The sequence below is a fragment of the Coregonus clupeaformis genome, chromosome 27 (genome assembly GCF_020615455.1).
Source record: "Coregonus clupeaformis isolate EN_2021a chromosome 27, ASM2061545v1, whole genome shotgun sequence".
NCBI classification, from domain to species: Eukaryota; Metazoa; Chordata; class Actinopteri; order Salmoniformes; family Salmonidae; genus Coregonus; species Coregonus clupeaformis.
In genome coordinates, this window is record NC_059218.1 from 12,375,529 (window position 1) to 12,392,617 (window position 17,089).

The 17,089-nt window shown below is 43.3% G+C and overlaps 1 protein-coding gene across 1 annotated transcript in view; it reads left to right on the top strand.

The window, feature by feature from the left end:
* Positions 1-270: 270 nt before the first annotated feature.
* Positions 271-17,089, top strand: part of LOC121541116 (neuropeptide FF receptor 2) — a 50,376-nt gene continuing 33,557 nt past the window's right edge. Inside the window, exons 1-2 of the mRNA XM_041850096.1 lie at positions 271-435; positions 3,248-3,613. Coding sequence (XP_041706030.1) covers positions 3,256-3,613 — 358 coding nt within the window. The 5' untranslated portion in view covers positions 271-435; positions 3,248-3,255. The remainder of the gene's footprint in view (positions 436-3,247; positions 3,614-17,089) is intronic.

The following is a 17,089-nucleotide window of genomic DNA, read 5'->3' on the forward strand; positions in this document are numbered from 1 at the left end:
TTGTAACAGATGTCTCTTTCTATTCATAAAATGGCTCTTATGAAAAATAGGTTAAGGTTAGGAAAAGGGTAAGGCTTAGCTAAAACGCAAATTAGCAAAAATGCTACACAACTAGATGGAGCTGTGCTGGTAGCCACAACCGTACAAACCATCAGTATCATAACAGAGGCACGCACTTTACCTACCCGCCCTGCGATTCTGCGCCTCTTGTGCTTAGTGGATTTATTTGTGCCGAAGCGTGCAGAGCGACAACAGTCAGTCCGTGTCTCTCTTCTCGGTCGTTGCCATGTACAGATCTTCTTCAAAGCAGTGCTATCTCATTGAGAAGTGACGCACATCTATCTCTTTGGACTTTTGAGTCTTCCTCTACTAGTTTTCTACATCACCTTTTGGAAGGAAATATTATCAGTTTGACATTTTTATCAAGTTCTTAAGGTAAGATCATTCTTATTTAAATTTGTGGGTAACACTTTAGTTGACACCTAGTGCCATAACACGTTATGACACGGTCATAACCATGTCATAATATGTGTTAACAGCTGACATAACTTGTCATAACCTGTCATAATATGGTCATAACACTGTCATGACACATATGTTTAGACCTGTTGTGACATGTATTGTGTTATTTTATGGCTGATTATGACACTTACATAAGAGGGTCAATACCCACATAACCTACCACACAAGGCAAACATTCCATTACACCATAGCCTACTAGTCAACAGTATGTTTATGTTATATACCATTTTTTGAAATTGACCATATTAAATTATCATTGTAATTGCGCACACATTGATGTCAGACATGCAACTACCCCAATGCTCTGTTGCTGATGAATGCAGGAGCAGATTTCAGGAGCAGTACAAGACACCCTCTTTTTAACTGATGACTGACTGACATAAGGGCATGTACTTGATAGGCCTATCTGGCTTACATGATTCTGATGGTTATAATGCTTATTGACAGTGCCATAAAGTGTATTTTCTACAAGTTCTTTAAAATATGATGAAAAAAACATGACTGGAAAAAATTCATTACAACAACAGCAAAGGATTTAAGAAACAAACTTTCAAATAAAAGGAAACTTCTTGGCAGGGAGAATGTAGGTGTCACTCTTATGTAGGTGTCGTAATTAGCCATAAAATAACACAAATATGTCACAACAGGTGTATATATATGGGTCATGACAGTGTTATGACCATATTATGACAGGTTATGACCGTGTCATAATGTGTTATGACGCTAGGTGTCAAGTGAAGTGTTACCAATTTTTTTCAGGATTTGCTGATGGATTGAAGAATTCACTAAATGTTAGAAAGTAATGATGAATCATCAATGCATTAGGCCTTTCCATTGAAAAAGACATTGCCTTTATTTTATATGCATACAAATTGTCACTTTTCAAAGTGAGATGACGACTGCCATCACGTGGTCCATAATCAACCTAATTATATGATTGACCTTGAATGATACTCCGCAACTGCACATTTCAGTGTCAGAGTTCAGTGAGCAGAGGGCCTACAGTGTATAGGCCCCCCGTGGGAATCGAACCCACAACCCTGGCGTTGCAAACGCCATGCTCTACCAACTGAGCTACATCCCTGCCGGCCATTCCCTCCCCTGGACAAATTGTGCGCCGCCCCATGGGTCTCCCAGTCGCAGCCGGCCACGACAGAGCCTGGATTCGAACCAGGATCTCTAGCGGCACAGCAACATTGCGATGCATTGCCTTCGACCACTGCGCCACTCGGGAGACTGATTGAAATTCAGAATGATTGCCATGGTAAATTCCATCAGCGGGTCTCACTTGAGGCTTAAGTTATGAAGTGCTGCAGGTGCACTGACAGCATCTGGAAGTCATTCTGAGCTGATAATTTCTCATGTTGGGCTTGGGCTCCCGAGTGGCGCAGTGGTCTAGGGCACTGCATCTCAGTGCATGAGGCGTCACTACAAATCCCCTGGTTTGATTCCAGGCTGTATCACAACCGGCCGTGATAGGGAGTCCCATAGGGTGGCGCACAATTGGCCCAGTGTCGTCCGGGTTTGGCTGGTGTAGGCTGTCATTGTAAATAAGAATTTGTTCTTAACTGACTTGCCTAGTTAAATAAAGGGGGGAAAAAATGTTGGTGGAGTTTGTTCTCAATCCAATTGAACTTCTTTACTTCTAAAGAAAAGTAAGGATGAAAGTGCCCACAGGTGGTATGTCAAGTGTATTTAGCTAGAAAAAAAGGACTTCAAATCTACTTGTCAACTCTGTTCAAGTTTAATATGTGAAGGTTAACAAAAGCCTAAAGGAGTGTACTTATCAATCATTGGCAGTTTGGAACTTCAGAGAGAAAGGAGCTTGATATCAAGAGTAATTCTCTCCAGTCAAATATTTGAGAAATGTGCCAATTTTTTGAGTCAGACGGCACTGATGTGATTGATGAATAACGTTTTGATGCCTTGGTGCGCAGAGGGGTACCAGCACGCCAGCAGAATATCATCAGCATCAAAAATACATTGGAATTTTTCACTCAAGCTAATTTTTTTGTCATCTGTGTGTGTGTGTGTGTGTGTGTGTGTATGAGTGTGTGTGTATGTGTGTGCGTGTGAGTGAGTGAGGTTGAGAGACAGCATACACTTGACTGAATCATCACACAATCATCAAGGCAGCAAAATGGTTCTAGTTGATTTCTGGAGACTAGGTTGTGTAATGCTAGTATGTAATGATGACCAATCACTATCCACTTCCTGTGAGTGTGGTATTACCTATTATTACCTGTAGATTGTAAAGGCTCTAACCTTTCTGAGTATGGGCTTTCTTGATTGGATGATTTCGTAAAATGTTTGTAAAAAATGTACTTGCGTTTACCCTCCACTACAGCACTGTTTACGCCTCCCTCCATTTACTGCCACACACACACATGCACGCACACATCCAGAGACCCACACACACAATAGAAGATTTATCACATATGGTGTACTGTATGGCAATGGTAAGAGCCTTCAAGGTTCAACACCACAATAGAAAGATGTCTTTTGACATATAAAATAATAAAGTAACACACCATCTCTACCGGAACTTTTCTTTTGTGAACTACTACAGTATATTCTCAAGGTGTCCAGCGTGACAAATACTTTCACTATCTGTACAGCACAAAGAAACCCACAAACTAAAACCATCGTCTCGCTCTCATACTCTCCCTCCTTCTCTTTTTCTCCCTCCCTCCCTCCCTCCCTCCCTCCCTCCCTCCCTGCTCAGATTCCACCATGACGCAGACTCTGGATCCCAACTGCTCCAACAGCTCAGAAGACTGGAACACCTCTTACTTCAACTCCTCCAGGGATCCCCAATACCTCCTATACCCGCCCTCCCACTACACCCAACAGAACATCACCTACGTGGACTTGTACCTCCACGAGCCCTCGGTGGCGGTAGTCTTCATTGTGTTCTACCTGCTCATCTTCCTGGTCTGCATGGTGGGGAATGGCGTGGTGTGTTTCATCGTGCTGCGCAGCAAGAACATGAGGACAGTCACCAACATCTTCATACTCAATCTGGCTATTAGTGATTTGTTGGTTGGCATATTCTGTATGCCCACTACCCTGGTGGACAACATCATAACAGGTTAGTACTCAAAGGCCTCCGAACCCTTACCTTAACCCTGATCCTAACTCTAACCTAACCCTAGCTTCATGTCCACACTCCGGCTCAACCCTAATCCTCAACCACAACCCTAACCATAGCTTCACTGCATTAGCATCAAACAGCCCCCGCGATATGTAACTTTTCAGGGAAGTCAGGAACCAATATACACAATCAGTTAGGAAAGCAAAGGCTAGCTTTTTCAAACAGAAATGTGCATCCTGTAGCACTAACTCCAAAAGGTTTTGGGACACTGTAATGTCCATGGAGAATAAGAGCACCTCTTCCCAGCTGCCCACTGCACTGAGGCTAGGAAACACTGTCACTACCGATAAATCTACGATAATCCAAAATTTCAACATGCATTTTGCTATGGCTGGCCATGCTTTCCAACTGGCTACCCCTACCCCGGCCACAAGCTCTGCACCCTCCGCTGCAACTTGCTCATGCCCCCCCGCTTCTCCTTCACCCAAATTCAGATAGCTGATGTTTTGAAAGAGCTGCAAAATCTGGACCCCTACATATCAGCTGGGCTAGACAATCTGGACCCTTTCTTTCGAAAATTAGCCGCGGAAATTGTCGCAACCCCTATTACCAGCCTGTTCAACCTCTCTTTCGTATCGTCTAAGATCCCTAGAGATTGGAAAGCTGCTGCGGTCATCCCCCTCTTCAAAGGGGGTGACACTCTAGATCCAAACTGTTATAGACCTATATCCATCCTGCCCTGCCTTTCGAAAGTATTTGAAAGCCAAGTTAACAAACAGATCACCGACCATTTCAAATCCCACCGTACCTTCTCCGCTATGCAATCTGGTTTCCGAGCTGGTCATGGGTGCACCTCAGCCACGCTCAAGGTCCTAAACGATATTATAACGGTGATCGATAAAAGGCAGTACTGTGCAGCCATCTTCATCGACCTGGCCAAGGCTTTCGACTCTGTCAATCACTGCATTCTTATTGGCAGACTAAATAGCTTTGGTTTCTCAAATGACTGCCTTGCCTGGTTCACCAACTACTTCTCAGATAGAGTTCAATGTGTCAAATCGGAGGGCCTGTTGTCTGGACCTCTGGCAGTCTCTATGGGGGTGCCACAGGGTTCAATTCTCGGGCCGACTCTATTCTCTGTGTATATCAATGATGTCGCTCTTGCTGCTGGTAACTCTCAGATCCACCTCTACGCAGACGACACCATTTTGTATACATCTAGCCCTTCATTGGACACTGTGTTAACAAACCTCAAAATGAGCTTCAATGCCATACAGCACTCATTCCGCAGCCTCCAACTGCTTTTAAACGCTAGTAAAACTAAATGCATGCTCTTCAATCGAACGCTGCTTGCACCCGCCCGCCCGACTAGAATCACTACTCTCGGCGGGTCTGACTTAGAATATGTGGACAACTACAAATACCTAGGTGTCTGGTTAGACCGTAAACTCTCCTTCCAGACTCACATTAAGCATCTCCAATCCAAAGTTAAATCTAGAATCGGCTTCCTATTTGGCAACAAAGCCTCCTTCACTCATGCTGCCAAACATACCCTCGTAAAACTGACTATCCTACCGATCCTTGACTTCGGCGATGTCATTTACAAAATAGCCTCCAACATTCTACTCAGCAAATTGGATGTAGTCTATCACAGTGCCATCCGTTTTGTCACCAAAGCCCCATATACTACCCACCATTGTGACCTGTACGCTCTCGTTGGCTGGCCCTCACTACATATTAGTCGCCAAACCCACTGGCTCCAGGTCATCTATAAATCACTGCTAGGCAAATCCCCGCCTTATCTTAGCTCATTGGTCACCATAGCAACACCCACCCATAGTATGCGCTCCAACAGGTATTTCTCACTGGTCATCCCCAAAGCCAACACCTCCTTTGGCCACCATTCCTTCCAGTTCTCTGCTGCCAATGACTGGAACGAACTGCAAAAAATCTCTGAAGCTGGAGACTCTTATCTCCCTCACTAACTTTAAGCATCAGTTGTCAGAGCACCTTACCGATCACTGCACCTGTACACAGCCCATCTGTAATTAGCCCACCCAACTACCTCATCCCCATATTGTTATTTATTTTGCTAATTTGCACCCAAGTATCTCTATTTGCACATCATCTTCTGCACATCTATCATTCCAGTGTTAATACTAAATTGTAATTATTTTGCACTATGGCCTATTTATTGCCTTACCTCCATAACTTACTACATTTGCACACACTGTATATATATTTTCTATTGTGTTTTTGACTGTACGTTTTGTTTATCCCATATGTAACTCTGTGTTGTTGTTTTTATCGCACTGCTTTGCTTTATCTTGGCCAGGTCACAGTTGTAAATGAGAACTTGTTCTGAACTGGCTTACCTGGTTAAATAAAGGTTAAATAAATAAAAATAATAAATAAAAAAATGTCCACACTTCGCCTCGACCCTAACCCTAAACAATTGCAGGATTGCCCACAGCTGTGGAGGACACGTGGGCAGGCAATCGACAGGCAGTGGCTGGTAAGGACGTGGGCACACTGGCTCTCTCTGCCCTTGTAGGACACCTGGTAGATGGGCCGCCTCCCGACCCAAAGGTCTTGGGTTTGAGGCTCGCTGCCGCCCATGTTAAATGTGGGTGAAAGGTACATTATCACACATCCACTTTTGTCACCCATACATCCGTGGAACTCCACCTTGACTCTCTACAGCCAGACCTCCAGGGACATAGACCCACAATCTCTGCCTACTCACATTCCCTCTCACTGGGCCTGAGAGTACACCTGCTGTCAGGGCTCTAAAGTATGACCATTTTGGTCGAATATGCTCTTAAGTATTTTGTTGTGCTATTTTGGAAGCACCGTGCGCCTAGACCAGTGCTACCAATTATTTTTTGTTAATTTAGAGTCCAGCCCGAGGTGCTGGTAACCCGGGACTAAGAGACCGACTTGGTGGTCGTCTGCAGGGAGTGAGAACCAGGCGTGGGAAGCACCCAGCCCTTCCCCAATAGCCGCCTGCACATTTACTAGGGCCAGGTAAAGAACTCGACCCTCCACAGGGCTTCAGACTGACCTTGGGGTCGCCGGAGGGCTTCTTTAGTTGTCGAAAACCATTACCTGTCTGGTCGACCTGGAACCGAGTGGGGCTACTATGGAAGAGGCTGCAAAGTCTACAAACGCCCTGGTACCCACAGAGCTTCGGTTTTGCATAGTCAGTGGTGGACAAAAACTCCAACACCCAAGTTGAAACATTAATAAGTCAAAAACAAAAAGTCTAGAAATGCATTTCCCCATAATCAGATAAATTTTTAGATCATGTTAAATATAGGATAACCGTGTTAGAAGGTGAGGGCAGCAGGGGGAGGGCTTTTCGGGGGGTTCGACCGAGGGTAACTGTAGTCCAAATATGGGGGCTCATTGCATTAACGGCCTGCCCGGCCCTCACACTCTGTCTCTGACTCTGTTTGTAGCCAATGGCCCTTGACCTTCTGCGTGCACCTGGTAACCTGCTACTTAACTGGTTCTAGCTGAAGCTAGGGGCCCAAAGACCAGGCCCGGGAATGAGATGGGGGCTAGAGGTTTTTGTTCTCAACCCCACTACAGTGTCGCGGAACCTAAGGTTTGATTCTAGTCGAAGCTAAAGACCCGAAGGCTAGGTCCGGGAATGAGATTGGGGGCGAGAGGTTATTGTCACAGTGTCGTGGAACCTATGATTTACAGTGTCTGCGCGCCCGTGAGGGTCCTGGGTGAGACGGAAACCCATCAGATCCGTGTTTCAATTCCAGAGGGAGGCACTAGAGCCAGTCGGACGCTACCCAGGAAACCCAGGCAAAAGCCCTGTCCTTGACCACAAGCTCCCCGAGCCAAGGGAGAGAGAGGCGGGGGGAGTGAGCCCCCTACCCTACCCTGCCGACAGCAGAGGTTTGAATTAGGCAGCGCTATGCAGAGTACAACAGGGGAACAAGTGGGAAGACCCGGTTCACCAGCGACCCCCCTCGGACGCAGCCTTGATGCTGTCCGTAACGAGGAAAGGGGGAGTCAGTCGGGGCACAACCCAGGCTATGGGAACCAACAGGTCTGTGTTGGGAGAGAGAGGTGGGAAGACCCGGTTCACCAGCCACCCCCAATCCACCTTGGACGCAGCCGTGAGGCCTTGCCTAACGGGGAAAGGGGGAAAAGCCAATCGGGCGCAAGCCAGGCGATTGGAAAAAACAAGTCTGTATTGCGAGAGAGACAAGAATATAAATATCAGGGATTTACTTTAGCAAGAACCGCACTCTGGAGCCAACGCACACTGGATCCATGCACCTGGTATCTGAGCTGGATAGGGGGAAAGCTCTAGGGGCCCCCAAGGGTGTGCTGGGGGTCCATGGCCTGGTTGGGGGAGACCCTAACTGGGGGGACCAAGGCCCCTACACGGGGTCAGTCACTGGGGGGAGGCACTGGCCGTTTTAGAGCGGTTTAACCACGGGCACCTACCTGGTCACCCAATACAAATCAATAGGAGCATTTTGAAAAAAATAACAGTCCCACTTTTCAACCTTCTCCCTTGGCCCTCTCTGGAGCTCCAGACAGTCTCCCAATGACATGATGACTTCTGCCCCACTCGAGGCACCCATTTTCTGGGTTTCACTCCTGCCTCACCCTCTCTGGAGTTCCACGCCTTACACTGGAGCTCTATAGTCTAAGTCCAGACCTCTAGGCCTACACTCCCAGCCTGCCCTCTCCCTGGACCTGAGACCACGGCCTACTCCCTAAGCCCACCCTATAGAGCTCCACACTGTCCTTCACAGCCTAAGTTCAGCCCTGCACACGGTAACCCACTCTTAAGAATGATTGAAAGATCCGCGGCCAGGGAGGGCTGGGGCAGACCCAGGGAGGCTAGCCTTGCCCCCGGATAAAAATATATACAGGACCAGTCAAAAGTTTGGACACACCTACTCATTCCAGGGTTGATCTTTATTTGTACTATTTTCTATATTGTAGAATAATAGTGAAGACATCAAAACTATGAAATAAGTTTTGGAATAATGTAGTAACCAAAAAAGTGTTAAACAAATCAAAATATATTTTATGTTTGAGATTCTTCAAATAGCCACCCTTTGCCTTGATGACAGCTTTGCACACTCTTGGCATTCTCTCAACCAGGAATGCATTTCAGGTGTGCCTTGTTAAAAGTTAATTTGTGGAATTTCTTTCCTTCTTAAAGTGTTTGAGCCAATCCATATTCTGGCAAGAACAGCTCAAATAAGCAAAGCGAAATGACAGTCCATCATTACTTTAGGACATGAAGGTCAGTCAATATGGAACATTTCAAGAACTTTGAAACTTTCTTCAAGTGCAGTAGCAAAAACCATCAAGCGCTATGATTAAATTATGCACAATTATAGACTTAGACTTCCGAAAGTCACATCACAGCCCATACTCTTCGAATATTTCCCCCACTTTTACGCCTTGCTTTTTATGACAGCTAAAGAAAAATTTCTCGGATCCCTGATAACCACTTAGAGATGGGCGGATTTGGTGGAAGCGCTGTAGCCAGTCAAATCCCTCTTCCGACAAGACAATTCGAGATTCCCCGAAAGCATAATTGGTTTTGTGGGTATAAACACATACAGTGGGGAAAAAAAGTATTTAGTCAGCCACCAATTGTGCAAGTTCTCCCACTTAAAAAGATGAGAGAGGCCTGTAATTTTCATCATAGGTACACGTCAACTATGACAGACAAAATGAGGGAAAAAAATCCAGAAAATCACATTGTAGGATTTTTTATGAATTTATTTGCAAATTATGGTGGAAAATAAGTCTTTGGTCAATAACAAAAGTTTCTCAATACTTTGTTATATACCCTTTGTTGTCATGCTGAAAGACCCAGCCACGTTTCATCTTCAATGCCCTTGCTGATGGAAGGAGGTTTTCACTCAAAATCTCACGATACATGGCCCCATTCATTCTTTCCTTTACACGGATCAGTCGTCCTGGTCCCTTTGCAGAAAAACAGCCCCAAAGCATGATGTTTCCACCCCCATGCTTCACAGTAGGTATGGTGTTCTTTGGATGCAACTCAGCATTCTTTGTCCTCCAAACACGACTGAGTTGAGTTTTGACCAAAAAGTTATATTTTGGTTTCATCTGACCATATGACATTCTCCCAATCCTCTTCTGGATCATCCAAATGCACTCTAGCAAACTTCAGACGGGCCTGGACATGTACTGGCTTAAGCAGGGGGACACGTCTGGCACTGCAGGATTTGAGTCCCTGGCGGCGTAGTGTGTTACTGATGGTAGGCTTTGTTACTTTGGTCCCAGCTCTCTGCAGGTCATTCACTAGGTCCCCCCGTGTGGTTCTGGGATTTTTGCTCACCGTTCTTGTGATCATTTTGACCCCACAGGGTGAGATCTTGCGTGGAGCCCCATTATTAAGGTTGTAACCTTAATAATTTTCCAATCGTTTCGTTCTGAACAGAACCACAATTATTTTCATTCCGTTTCACTGTTCAAATTTAATTTCTGAACCGGTTCCAAAAATCCCAAAGTACAGGTTTATATTGTTCCTTTTTGTTCCTTTTTTAACCTGTGAAATCTACATTGTTTTTACATTCAGCTCATTAAAATACTTCACCAATCAGTGCGGATAGAGCAGCTTGCTAAGGAGCGGGCAAGCTACCTAGTTGTTTACAGACAAGTGTAGGGCACGAGATGAGACTGACATTTTGCGGGTGGGGAGAGAGCAAGAGAGGGTGGAAGAGGAGGCTTGGCTTGAATCCCTGGTAGTGTAGAGATGATAAAAGTCTGCTTAAAGGTCATGATATTCTGATGAAACCAGATCAAAGTATGATGACTAAAGTATGAAAAATGACTGTTGCTTCTACATGAATAAAGTTTGATCATGAATTTACTGGTCCCCTCCCCCATGCCAAACACTTGGATTCAGAAGGCTGGATTATTAAGGGGATAGGGTGACATCACCCTAACTCTCATTTTAATACACCAATGGTAACATGATATTCTCTTACCTCATTTATATAAGTACCGCCTTGTAACCAACATCTGAGAAGGTGTGTTTGTGGAGGGGTGTGGTTTATATAACTAGATAGCTACTCTACTGTTGCCAAAAGTTGACTGTAGGGTGTCAGCAAATATAATTAAAAGTTTACACTATTCATCTATGGCAAAGATACTTCAATGTCTCCCCTTTTATCTGTATCTGATGTTAGCTAGTTACTGGCTAGCTAGGTCTTCAGCCAGCATGGAACAAAAGGGGGGAGGGTCATTCAAAACTGTGAAGCAGTTGTCATTTCGACACATCTGTCAGTGCTGCAGTGAACTGCATCACAAGAGACATGCCAAATGGGAGATGTAAAAACAATTGACATCATTGATGCAATTTCAATGTTGTTTGAGTTGTTTTGTATATCACCACATTTTCTTGAGATTATTTTTCTGCAACACTGCTCACTGCATCGAAGTTTCTTGATATAGGCGTTTCAAAGAGCTGTCAATCAAGGCGAGCTCATGAATACAAGCTCTCCGCCCACTTAGCCTGTCTTTTCTAACTTCCTGGTAGTTAGCCATGAGAGAAAAAGTACCTTTTCTCAAATTCTGAGCGTTTCTATCCCCCAAAATAGTCACTCAAAAGGCTATTTTACATGGGAATCAATGACTGTTTGGGACCTTTAAGTAAAATATGGGCTTTTAACTAAAACTGTTATGACTTTGACTTTTTATTATTAGATGGTTTATAAGAGTTTTAGGCAGTAGAGATAATAATATATAAGTAGATAATAATAGCCTAATCATTGTATCTGTCCCTAGCAAATAAATCAATACATTAAAACAATGTATTTATTTAAAAAGAAATACACATTCAATCACCAACAGTCAAGTCAGATGCATGTAAAGTGGTTGTACTACTGGCTATAAGGTGAATGCACCTATTTGTAAGTCGCTCTGGATAAGAGCGTCTGCTAAATGACGTAAATGTAAACGTAAATATGGTTTGGTTTGTGCTCATTTGCAGCACATAGGCCTACAATCATTTCTTGAGCCAAAGGTTGGATTCTAACCATTATAAATTGCAAATCATTCATTCTTAAACATTTACTATAGCTATAACCTTGTACAACATTGACAGACAACTAAGGAAGACGATAGACACGGGAATATAAATTGATCATCGATATTATAACACCGTAAGCCATTTTAGGATCAAAAGAAGGGCGTCTTCCTCTTACATGCCACTGGCCACTTAAAAAAAATGTATTGCCCGGTTTTTGTGTTTGGAATGGCATGGTTACTATGGGAGATTTAGCTGTCATAATGCAAAGGTGCGTTTGTAGGCCAATTTTGAATCTGTAGAATGACTGCATTAATCATAATGCTAATTTACTGGACAGCGAGCAATTGACAGTGAGCAGTGAGCAAAATAACCATTGACAGGAAGTTGACAATGGCTTATTAATAGGCATAAATAAATTGTATTTCTATGGTTGCAGTCCTCAAAGATGAAATTGCATTGAATCAAATTAATAATCAGATCCAATGATTTACCACCCATAGGGCTAGGGTACTTCTAGAGCAGGGGTCGGCAATCTTTTTTGTGTGGAGTGCCAATTTCCAATTTATCCTACCATTTCTAACCATCTGCGTGCCAATTTACAATTGATCCTATCATATCTAACCATCTGCGTGCCAGTTATGATTTTCATATGTGCATTATAACTAATTGTGACTGTTGAATGTCTAATTGCGCACAAACGGATGCATTCCATAGGTCGCTAAACAGAGGTGCTGTCCATTAGCACCACGGAGCTCCAATATAGGCCTACCTGCATCAGATGAGCGATGCCGCACCAAGGCGCTGTCCAAGGTGTTGAATCCGGCGCCGTCTTCGCTCCTTTTAAAACGCATCTATAGATCTTTGTATTGTACTTCCTGATTTTCGCCATTGTTTGGTCGATGTTGTTTGGCAAGCCTCCTTGATGATTGTAAGTAATTCCTTTGATGTTATGCCTCTTATTCCATTGCATTATGTGTATTTGTCTGGCATGCAGTTGTGGTCAGCAGTATTAATGGGATGGTCATTTTAATTTTGATGTCTGCATTTGAAGTCGGCCTTATTGTGACTTGATGGCCTGTAGTAAGTCGCTCTGGATAAGAGCGTCTGCTAAATGACCAAAAATGTAAATGTAAAAATGTAGTGGCTTTATGTATATTTCGTTTCGTAAAGCTGTCTAAATGTTGGTTTTATTTATGGTTTTGATTTATGGACAATATTCCTTTCGATGCGTTTTATCAAGATAGAATCAAGATTTAGTATCAAGTGTCTTCTGCTGTTTTCAATTGCATTTATCAAACATTTAAATTGGAACACTTGGAAATATGATTTATACATCTTCGTTTATAATACTTATAATACTAATGTGTATAAAGAACCTCCTGTTTCATGTATTTTTGTGGAACAGTCCCATTTCAATATAGGCTACAAAACTACAAAGGCCAAATAATACATGTGATTAAAAAATAACATTATTTATTGAAAAATACAAGGTTCAATCAAAATAAACGACTGAGATGACTGTTAGGCCTACCAACAGCCCTAAACAAAACTGAATGTAAGAAAAAACTATCCTATTTCCATATTATCAACTCCATGTTTCCATATCTGCTGCTGAGAATCGTAGCCTACTCAGTCTCCCCCGTCTTATTCCAAATCCCCTGCAACACACACACACACACACACACACACACACACACACACACACACACACACACACACACACACACACACACACACACACACACACACACACACACACACACACACACGCGTTCACATTACTACTTGCTGAAATGTACTGGCATGAACATTACAAGGTTGTATTATTTGGTGTTGAAAATCACATCTTACCAATTTAGTGCAATCCTTGTCCTTGCTTTCCATTGCAGAGCCGCGTAATATCTGGGTTATATTTGGAGACTTGAGCTGCACACAGGCCTCTGAGTGGTCCGTTGTCAGCCGGCTGCGTGAGGGGCTCAGGATTGACTTCATGTGTGAAATGATCTTTTCACATAGATACGTGGATCCAAATGCTAAAAGCATTGCACCTGCAACCTTCTTCAGACTGTCAAATTTCACAGGCAGGCTCTTCCAACAATGGATGATGGAGGCCCCCTGATCTCTCCTAATCCCTTCCAGTTCTTTGCACAGCTCCGTGAATTTTGATGACTCAAGCTCTGGGTAGTTTTGGCCCTTTTCAGCCAGAAAGGCTTTAACCATATCCAAACACTCCACGAACAGTTCCAGAATCTTCTCTCCACTTAACCACCTGCCACTGCAGTGAGGAGGCAAGTCTTTGTGGATTTGTTCCATCTCTTCCAGCAGTGACCGAAACTGTGTGTCAAAGATGAGCGAGCAACAAGGAAATTCACGATTTTAACTACAGTAGCCATCACAGTACCTAAATCGGAATTTGAAATCTTGGAACACAGATTCTCTAGGTGAATGATACAGTGAAATTTAACCACGGGGTGGCCAATCTTATCTTCAATCAGCTTTGCTAATCTTTTATAGTGGGGGCACCATCAGTTGTAATAGCGAATATGTTTTTAATATCGACACCTCTCTCCTCAAAATTATCAGATTTTAGCATGTCAATCTTGGTGGGGCAAAAAAATAAATAATGTGGGATGCATGCCAGCAAAGCCACTACACAACACAACACTAAACAATACATTAATTGCACTATAATAGTGACAGACGGGCCCCACAAACTGCTAGGGCCTACATAAATCTGTGCCATCAGCAGAGTCCCAACAGCAGTCCAAACACCATACCACTGCTACACCTGGCTATCAGCAGAGTCTTGTCTGGCAGCGAAACAATTCATTCAGCCTCATTTACTGCCTATGGCATAAGGAGTTGACAAGCAGATAAGAGGCAATCCGTAATTTCAATTAAGACATTAATGAGCGAGCTAGGACGGACGTAGTCAATATAACTATTTGTTCAACACTTTTGAAATGTACAGCGACAGAATTCAGAACATGGGCCGTTTTTACAGTGTTCTCCCTCTACACCAAGTCAGAACCGTAGGATAAATAAAGGGGGCATATAAGCAGACAATTTACATTTTAGCCATTCAGCAGACACTCTTATCTAGAGTGACTTACAGTTAGTGAGTGCATACATTTTCCTACTGGCCGCCCGTGGGAATCGAACCCACAACCCTGGCGTAATGGGTCTTTGAACAGTTCTGGCAGACACAGGCATGTCTTTTATCTTTGAGATGATTGTGTCTTTGTTAGGCAATCCATCAAATAAAGCCTGCGAACTACTGAGGAAAGCCTCCTTGATATATTCCCCATCAGTAAATGGTTTTCCATGTTAAGCAACGCACTGCGCAACTTTGTAGCTCCCCTCTGTTGTTGCTTGATGTTTGACTGCATGTAGATTTGTAAACACACTGCTTTGCTTTTCACACCTGGACACAGCCCTCTTGATTCATTCAGCCTTGTCCTCCTCATCCTTTAAGTTTTTCTCATGTCTCGTTTCAAAATGACGCTGTACACTTGACGTCCGACGAACAACAGTTTTACAACAGAGAGCGCAAACAGCCTGGCCTTTCAGTAAATCGAATCCATATTCCTTTGTCCAAGAGGCAATAAATGAGTGGACATCTGCCTTATTTTTCTTTGCTTATGACATTTTGCACACTAAAATTGTTTTAATAACAAAAGAAAGCTTGCTAGCTCCTAGCCATGTGAAAACGAATCTCTAATCTCAGTGCCGCCTTGGTTTTGAATTTGGCGGCAGAGGCGGGTTATCTTGCGCTGAACTAATAATATGAAACCTGCAAAATTATGAAAGCCCTTTGGCTAATCAGATTAGACATGCCTTGGGAACTACAACATTGCAGTGAATATCAATGCAATTTCGAAACCAATGCATGCAATTTCAATAATTTTCTCCAGTTTATATATTTTTTAAAAGAGGCGTAAAATAAGTGAGATAATAAACGTCAAATCCAAGGCATAAAAAAAAACAATTTTTTACAATATTTTTTTGGGGTGGTTTGGCAAGCCTTAGTGTGCTAAGGCAAATACCCTCCAGTGCGAAGGCATTTAAAAATTACCTTTTTGTATTTAATAAATCCAATGTGAAACAATAGTATCCTTAACTAGCATTGAAAAAGTGAATCCATTCTTCTCTAATAACAAAAAGTTAAGTAGGATACAGTGCCTTGCAAAAGTATTCATCCACCTTGGCATTTTTCCTATTTTGTTGCATTACAACCTGTAATTTAAATGGATTTTTATTTGGATTTCATGTAATAGACATACACAAAATAGTCCAAATTGGTAAAGTGCCACATGATCTGTCACATGAGGGAAAAAAGTATTTGATCCCCTGCTGATTTTGTACGTTTGCCCACTGACAAAAACATGATCAGTCTATAATTCTAATGGTAGGTTTATTTGAACAGTGAGAGACAGAATAACAACAAAAAAAATCCAGAAAAACGCATGTAAAAAATGTTATGAATTGATTTGCATTTTAATGACGGAAATAAGTATTTGACCCCTCTGCAAAACATGATTTAGTACTTGGTGGCAAAACCCTTGTTGGCAATCACAGAGGTCAGACGTTTCTTGTAGTTGGCCACCAGGTTTGCACACATCTCAGGAGGGATTTTGTCCCACTCCTCTTTGCAGATCTTCTCCAAGTCATTAAGGGTTCGAAGCTGACGTTTGGCAACTCGAACCTTCAGCTCCTTCCACAGATTTTCTATGGGATTAAGGTCTGGAGACTGGCTATGCACTCCAGGACCTTAATGTGCTTCTTCTTGAGCCACTCCTTTGTTGCCTTGGCCGTGTGTTTTGGGTAATTGTCATGCTGGAATACACATCCACAACCCATTTTCAATGCCCTGGCTGAGGGAAGGAGGTTCTCACCCAAGATTTGACGGTACATGGCCCCGTCCATCGTCCCTTTGATGCGGTGAAGTTGTCCTGTCCCCTTAGCAGAAAAACACCCCCAAAGCATAATGTTTCCACCTCCATGTTTGACGGTGGGGATGGTGTTCTTGGGGTCATAGGCAGCATTCCTCCTCCTCCAAACACAGTGAGTTGAGTTGATGCTAAAGAGCTCCATTTTGGTCTCATCTGACCACAACACTTTCCCCCAGTTCTCCTCTGAATCATTCAGATGTTCATTGGCAAACTTCAGACAGGCCTGTATATGTGCTTTCTTGAGCAAGAGGACCTTGCGGGCGCTGCAAGATTTCAGTCCTTCACGGCGTAGTGTGTTACCAATTGTTTTCTTGGTGACTATGGTCCCAGCTGCCTTGAGATCATTGACAAGATCCTCCCGTGTAGTTCTGGGCTGATTCCTCACCGTTCTCATGATCATTGCAACTCCACGAGGTGAGATCTTGCATGGAGCCCCAGGCCGAGGGAGATTGACAGTTATTTTGTGTTTCT